Genomic DNA, 6973 nt, shown 5'->3' with positions numbered 1-6973 from the left:
CTCTCTCTCTCTCTCTCTCTCTCTCTCTCTCTCTCTCTCTCTCTCTCTCTCTCTCTCTCACACACACACACACACACAATATCTCACAAAGTCTTTGGCTGGCTAGACAAAAGCCCAATTAGACAGTAAACCCTGTGTTATCAAGTTCAGCTCTGGTCAAGTTCAACCTGAAATTTAAATGAAACACTTGAATTCAGTGTTGCTAACATTTTGTACATTGAGAGCCTACTGTATATAAATAAAGTGTTCAGTATATGTAGACCTGTGCATTCAATGAACTAGAATATAACACATTGTAAATAGTTAAAACAAAATAATACATTGTCTTAACAAAAGAAAGCATACGTTGAAATAGACATTAGTTATTTGATTTGTATAATTTCCATTGTTTTACAAAAAGGTCATTTCTAGAGTGCTACAGTATCATTGCTATTGTAATAATATTTGTATTTTCAGTACTGTACAGGTACACATGTACATTGGATTTAAATAGAAAATGTTTTGTGGAAGGTAAAAGTCTAATTGCTGAAGGATCCTTTTTAGTTCTGACTTAAGACTGTTGAGAGAGTCAATAAAAAAGGAGTTTATTTAGCAAAATAAAAAACATTCTTAAGTTTGTGATGTTTTATTTATTGTTGTAATTGTTTTTGTGTCAATTCGAACAGGCATTGTGACTATAAGCTACGTTATGCATGTAAATTGTTTTAGTTGTTTATTTCTTTATGTCTTAATTCTACATATTATCATCTTGTAGTAAATGTATCACATTTTGGAATGAAATGTTATGTTACAGCATCAGATTTAACAAACACTTCTAGATGAATAATTAAAGGTATTAGTAATGCGTTTATTTCATTTATTTGACTAAATTTTAACACAATGCTGGCTACAGTCAGGTCAAACATGAATTTATGTTTACTCTAATAATTTTTCATAATTTATAGACAAATGCATATATAGAACTGAAATACATAGTTTTTTGAGATTGTTTTGTAAGTCACTAACTTTAGACAAAGAAATAAATTAAAATAATGTGGGAAAAAATATTTTAATTAAACACAACCTAATTAAACACCAGTTTTAACTTTTAAGGCATTTGTAAATCTGTCTTGACATCTCGACTCTCTCTCTCTCTCTTTTTTTTTGCTGTGGCCAAGAGTACTAAGTGATAGTAACTATCAAAGATTGCATACAGTTTTATGAAGCCACCGAATCTTCTGTCCTTCACTAAGGACACATTTCTTATAGAAAGATCTTTCCAAAGTAATTCCCAACAGTACAGCATTTGCCAGATCACTGACAGACTGTTGTTTTAAGTTGACATACCTTCTTAAGAAAACTAAACATTTTAATTAGTTTACAATAATCAGATACTGTTAACTGGCAGTAATCTGTCTAGGATGACTGGTCAGATGAAAATAAATCCCATGCTGGTAAACCTCCAATAAATGACTCGATTTACCAACATCCTGAAAAGTTGAGATTCTTTCATCTCGATGCGGCTTCACAAGTTCACATGCACTTGTAAGCGGCTGTACATTGCGCATGCGCAAAGCGTGCGCGCGCAGAAGACCGTGGGAAATTACCCAAATTGAAAAATAAAAAAACTGTAATTAGGATCGTTATTTCGTTTTGGTTTATTTCTTTATTGGATTTCAATCTGAAAAAAGAAAAAACATCGTTTTTAAAAAACGGAAAAACGAAATATCTACTGTTTTTTTTCTTTTTCCGTATGTTAAATTGAATGGAATAATCAAATGATCAGATGATACCCTGATTCGATAGTCTCGTTTTTTCGTTTAGTTCACCAAACGGAAATTTCGTTTTTGGCCAGATATTTTATTTTTCGTTTGCCGTTTAAAAAACGGATTTTGGCCTCAATATGGCATTCGTACATGTGGGCGGTGCTGTAACGCCTCTTTCACCCGATTGGTCAAATCGCTCACCATTCTGTACGGCCTTAATTTCTGCCTGGCAGAATAAGAGTCACCGCCAGTCCTTCAGTTTAATACAAGTTATTGTCGCAACGCGAACCACTGCTTGCTGTGAACTGTGCGTGATATTTAAGAAGAATTATACATATGTTTTCAGTGGTGTGTACCACTAAATCCGTAAACAACCATACAGACACATAGGAAGACATTTCTGTGCAATGTAGAAGTATACAGTTGATTAAATAAAGAATGCACCTATATGGACCCGCACGCGCATGCGTCAATGCTCGTGGCAGCGATGTATCCGACAGCGGGGGAGGTTACAATAGCCCCCGTTAAAATGTATAGTGAGAGAGGCGCGTTTGCACTTTAATGTGTTAAAAAATCGCACTTTGTTTGCACTGTTCGTAAAAATGTTAACAGAAAAGACAAAGCACTTCCCCAGCCAACATTTTTTTTGTGGGGCCAATGTAGGCCCCATATGGGATTGAGGCATGGGCCCCAAATGGGTTTGTCCACGGGTTCCATGTCGGCCCTATGTGAATTAGCCCATATGAATCCTACGTAGAATCTGAGTGGGGCCCATGTGGGACCCAAGTGGGCAACATGCATAAGCCCCATATTGGTCCCACCTTATAAAGCCCATGTGGATTAAACCACATAAGGCCCTGTATGTTTAATGGAGGAGCCCTGCATAGTGTATACTTTAGTGGTTCTAGATTATGTTTTTTGAGGTTTCCTACCTGGACAGTACAATTTTTGTTATTGCTAAATTTTAATTGACCTTTTCCATTCTTATGCTCTACCAAATTGCAATGCAATTTTTACTGATTAAATGATAACTGCAGCATTTGGAAAATGACGGTCAAAACAGGTGCTTGATAACTCGGTGCTTGATAACACGGATAACAAAAACACGCTTAAGAAAATATGAATTTTACCTTCTTATTTTTGATTATTTCCAGTCCCGACTCGATAAACTTGCTGCTCGGTGGAGTTGCCAGCGCGCCACTGCTCTGCCAAAGATATCCTTCCGCCGATAGAGAAACTCCTTTGTCAAGGAGAACAAAGTGTTCTCGGTCAGGGGTGTGCTCGACTCCATGCATCACCTGCGCAAAGCAATCGGGTTATGACATCAAGATACCGCGACATCGTTTCTAGGCAAGTGCTTCCTGCTCGATCTCGCGGTAGTGTGACGTACGGCGGTCGGTCTGCGCAGCTAAGTACGAAGTCGAAAGTATCTATCACATTGAGCAAGAACGTCGCTTGTGAGACTCATGTAAATTGACCTGGATTTCTACATTTATCTATCGTGGTTGATTTTCATACAGTTAGGACAGTGAAAGGAAGAAAATACTGATACAGGCCTATTGAATGAACAAAAATATTCCAGAAACTCCGACCATTTGCATTAAATACATAACAAAATCAGCATAAATATCTGAGATATTTGTATGTTAAAAGGATTATCAACCAAATATAATAACTTTAAAAAGTTCAAATGCATAATGTATTTTAAGCATGAAATCATATGCCCACTTGGAGCCCATGAAGGTCTCATATGGGCAAAGCTATGTGGGACCCATATTGGTATCCCACACGGGGCCCATATGTTTTGCCCATCTTAAACCTATGTCCATGTGGAGCCCATATCGCCCAGATAAAACCCACATGGGGCCCACATACAAATGTTCAAATGTATGCATTTAAAGGAGTTTAAAGGCATAATATGCATTTTAATCATAAAATCTGTGTGCCAACATGCAGCCCATAAAGGTCCCGTAAGGGCAAACCTATATGGGACCCATATTTGTAATCCCACATGGGGCCCATATATTTTGCCCTTTTTATCCCATGCCCATGTGGAGCCCATGTCGCCCAGATATAACCCACATGGGGCCCACATACCAATGTTGGCTGGGTCTACATACAACTTTTGTATGTAGAAGTGTTTTGTCTTTTATATTTTATACTGTATGTAGATCTACATACATGATGATATGTTTATAAAAATAAGCTGAGTTAATCAAAAACCTGTAATTTTTATTGCACGTTACATTCTATTACATAGCAATAGAACTCGTAGAAATGTTATGGTTTCCTTGTAAATACCATTATGAACCTTTTGGGTTTTTATGCATTAAAACCATAACTAAATTCCCATTATAACTAATAAATCCATTACATTTTCTATTGTGTTTTGGGTAGGGTTGTATTGTTTTTTTTTCATTTTTAATAAAATGTAGTGAGTGGTGTGTAGTAATATGAGACATTACATGTTGATCAAGCAGACTGTATATTATAAAAACAATTTCTTCACTACTTTTATCATGGGTCACTATGACCGGTTAACCTTTACATTCGCATACCTGAATATGAATGAATGAATAGCTTTTGTTGTCATTGCAGGCAAAGCAAACAATGAAATTCTTAGAGCACCTCTAACACAAAACACAAGACATAAATAAATATTTGTAATATAATACGACAAAAATTACCTCTGGCCGATGGATTACGGATCGGATTCTATTGTGCTGAGAAAGATCGCTTTGTTTATGTTTTCTTAAAAGCAGTCACAGTGTAATGATGATAGCGTGCTCGGGTGCGGATGGTAATGTACAGTGTAAGAGCAGGTCAGCGGCGAAGTGGGGACAATCACGCTCTGGCATGTTTCAGAGCACGCTAGAGATACGGGCTCTCCAATGCTTTAGTTTGTTTGTCTGTTAACTTATCAGAGATGCAGTACACCACACAACAACTTTTCGGTATTGCACTAGGCACAGTCATCGTGATCATTACAAAGCGCTAAGGCCAAGCGCCTGACAAGGTCTACACACGTTCGTTCGAATAAACGGATATGACGTTTTTGTGGGCGTTCCCAGTAATGCAGACGCTCGTCCACACCCACTAATTAACATGTAATTTGCATGACTGTGAACAAGAAATTGAAAACGAAAACGAAAATGAAAACGAAAATGAAATAAAAGAGAAGAGAAAATAAAATAAAATGAAAATCAAAGTTTACATTTTAATTTGAATTGTGTCAGTATTATTGCGTGAACATTAATAAAACCTTTGTAAAAAATGTTTTTACAATTTCTTTTTCACATTTGCCTTTTCATTTTCATATTGGCAGTCTTGCCTCGAGATTTTATTGAAAATGAAATGTCAAATCACCAGTTGCATTTTCTTTTTCAATTTGACAGGGACAACGCTGTCATGGCTCTGCTTCATTTAGTCATGTTTTTCTTGGTCCTGTAGCAGAGTCATGACAAAGCCTTTGGTTATGTGTGGAGAGAAACATATTGTTGTCCTTTTGACAATAATATACGTTCTCTCCAGTGTCTCGTCTCTGTTCCCGCCATCTCGTTTCCTCGTTATCTTTCCCTGAGTGTTTAATTACCCACACCTGCCCCGTGTCGTTATCCTTTGTCTGTCTTCCCTATATAATACCCTCATGTTTCATTGTCCTGTGTCGGTCATTGTATGTGTATGGTGTGCGGTCTACGTTCCCCATAATGCCTGTGCCTCTTGTTGCTGTTTCGTCTGTTGTATTAAGTGTTTAGTTTAGTTTAGTCCTTGTCAAGTTTATGTGAGTCTAGTGTTAAGTTAGTTAACAATACAAGCAATGTAGACGTAATCTTGTTCTTGTTTTCACCCCATCGCGGGGTTTTGTTTTGTTCATTTAATAAAAGTCTTTGTTTACCCCGTCATTGCCGCTGCCTGCGTTTGGGTTCTTCCCTCCTCCATCCGTGACACAACGCATTGTCAGTGTAAAAATGAAAATGAAAATAAAATAATTTCATTTTATTTTTCATTTTGGCACATATTGTGCACGCGTTGTGTATAATGAAATTGCTAATCTGGTTTTCATTTTCATCGTTTAATTTATTTATTTAAATTTGGCAGGATTTGCCTCCCATAGATCTGTAACACTTGCCAAGTGGCAACAGTTCAAACAGACCGTGACCAGAGTGAGAGCAGTCTGTGATTCTTGTGATTCTCATACCTAACAATAAACCTTTATTTTAGACACTCACTTTGCTTATTTGTACAATCTCTTAGTAGTTTTAACTTTTATCAAACTATAGATACATTATAGCTAGCCTAAATGTAATATGCAATGATAAGTACAGGTTTTGATTAACTCATCTTATTTTTGTAAACAGCTATCATGCATGTAGAGTTGTATAGAAATGTTTAGTCTTTTATGTTTAACATTTTCATGAACTTAACATTATTTCACTTTTTTAGTGCAAAATTGTATCAGAAGTGCAAAACGAGCTATTCTCACTATGAATTTAAATGGGGGCTATGGTTAATGTCAGCTTTGCACGCACACACACACATTCTTTATTTCAGTAACTGTACATACTGCTACATTGCACTGCTCCCACTGGTAAGTCAAAACTTTAATCATAGTCTGTGTTCCTCCCACTCAACTGCTATAAATGTTACTGCTTCCAAATGCATATCTGTCCCCCTAATTATACTACAAAATAGTAATTTAGCCAAAACTCAGCCAAACTTTAGCCAAAACTCAAAAATCAGATCGTGATTAAACCTGAAGACAATGTAATAAACAACCAAAATCAACTCATAAAGTTCGGCCTACTTAATATTAGATCACTAAATTCAAAGGCAGTTATTGTAAATGAAATGATCACAGACAACAGTTTTGATATACTTTGCCTTAACGAAACTTTGGCTTAAACCAAATGATTATTACGGTCTAAATGAGTGTACCCCACCAAGCTACTGTTATATGCATAAGCCACGTCCGGTTGGTCGAGGTGGTGGTGTCGCAACAATCTTTAGAGACTTTCTTACTGTAACTCAGAGAACAGAGCATAAATTTAAATCATTTGAAGTGCTTGCGTTGAACTAATTGTTCCAAATGAAAGTAAAAAAACATTGCTTTCTTTTATATTGGCTACTGTGTATACACCTCTTGGTCCCTACACTGATTTTCTGAAAGAGTTTGCGGACTTCCTATCGGACCTATTGGTTAATGTTGATAAAGTACTAATTGTCGGAGA

The 6973-nt window shown here is 36.5% G+C and overlaps 1 protein-coding gene across 1 annotated transcript in view; it reads right to left on the bottom strand.

The window, feature by feature from the left end:
• Positions 1-1645: 1645 nt before the first annotated feature.
• LOC130563187 (uncharacterized) overlaps positions 1646-6973 on the bottom strand; it is a 15311-nt gene continuing 9983 nt past the window's right edge. The window contains exons 9-10 of the mRNA XM_057348615.1: positions 2876-3043; positions 1646-1660 (exon numbers count right to left, since the gene is read on the bottom strand). Coding sequence (XP_057204598.1) covers positions 1646-1660; positions 2876-3043 — 183 coding nt within the window. The remainder of the gene's footprint in view (positions 1661-2875; positions 3044-6973) is intronic.

Source organism: Triplophysa rosa, linkage group LG12, assembly GCF_024868665.1.
Source record: "Triplophysa rosa linkage group LG12, Trosa_1v2, whole genome shotgun sequence".
NCBI classification, from domain to species: Eukaryota; Metazoa; Chordata; class Actinopteri; order Cypriniformes; family Nemacheilidae; genus Triplophysa; species Triplophysa rosa.
The sequence above is the reverse complement of the archived record's forward strand: the minus strand, read 5'-3'. Positions and strand labels throughout refer to the sequence as shown.